This window comes from Fulmarus glacialis, unplaced genomic scaffold (genome assembly GCF_000690835.1).
Source record: "Fulmarus glacialis isolate BGI_N327 unplaced genomic scaffold, ASM69083v1 scaffold36176, whole genome shotgun sequence".
NCBI classification, from domain to species: domain Eukaryota; kingdom Metazoa; phylum Chordata; class Aves; order Procellariiformes; family Procellariidae; genus Fulmarus; species Fulmarus glacialis.
Window position 1 is genome coordinate 22,687 of NW_009218167.1, and position 806 is coordinate 23,492.

An 806-nucleotide genomic window follows, 5' to 3' on the forward strand; every position below is an offset into this window, starting at 1 on the left:
TGCTAGTTGTCAGTCTTTCTGCAGTAAGATAGAGTATTTTGACTGACTTACTGCAGTTGTTTTTAGTCAATCCTGAGGTAATTTGTACGTTAATACACTGACAGGAGGAGAGAAGAGACAGGCATAAGTAAGGCTTTATTAATTACTTTAAAATATAAAAGAATCTGACAAAAAAATGCATATGTTAATTTTACCAATGCTTTGTAACAGAATATGGTCGTGGATCGGATTTTCTCTGGTATTCAGCCAACTGGGACACCTCATCTGGGTAACTACCTTGGAGCCATTCAGAACTGGGTGAATCTGCAGGAAGAGTGCAGCTCAGTGCTGTATAGCATTATGGACATGCACTCTCTCACCATGCCCAAGGAGCCAGCTGTCCTGCGCCAGAACATACTGGACACCACTGCTGCCATCCTTGCCTGTGGTATTGACCCAAAGAAGTGTTTCCTGTTCCGACAGTCGCTGGTTAGTGCTCCTCTTACATTAAGATTTGTTTCTCATTAAGTGGCTTTCCAGACATGTTAATGAATGAGCATAGCATTACTGAACTCCTTTATCATCTTTATGTCGGTGGTCCTAGAAAATGTTAGCTACATTGGATTTCAAAGTTATCCCTTGCTGCTGTTTTGAAGTGGCTGAAACCATGATTGAGAAGTTCATTTAGGGATAAGTACATTTTAAATTTCCCAAGCAGAGCTAGGAGCTTGTGTGGGTTATGAGTAATATACCAAAAAGACCTGTTAGGAGAGCATTAATTTAGCTCGATAAGTCTCACTTTAGTCACAAAAGGTTAACTCATAAAT

General features: G+C 40.1%; 1 protein-coding gene across 1 annotated transcript; it reads left to right on the forward strand.

Moving 5' to 3' along the window:
- Positions 1-213: 213 nt before the first annotated feature.
- Positions 214-468, forward strand: LOC104078349 (tryptophan--tRNA ligase, mitochondrial-like; the record flags this gene model as incomplete). Its single annotated transcript, XM_009579955.1, has 1 exon — positions 214-468. A coding segment is annotated over exon 1 (255 nt), but the record flags the coding sequence as incomplete, so codon positions are not given.
- Positions 469-806: the final 338 nt, after the last annotated feature.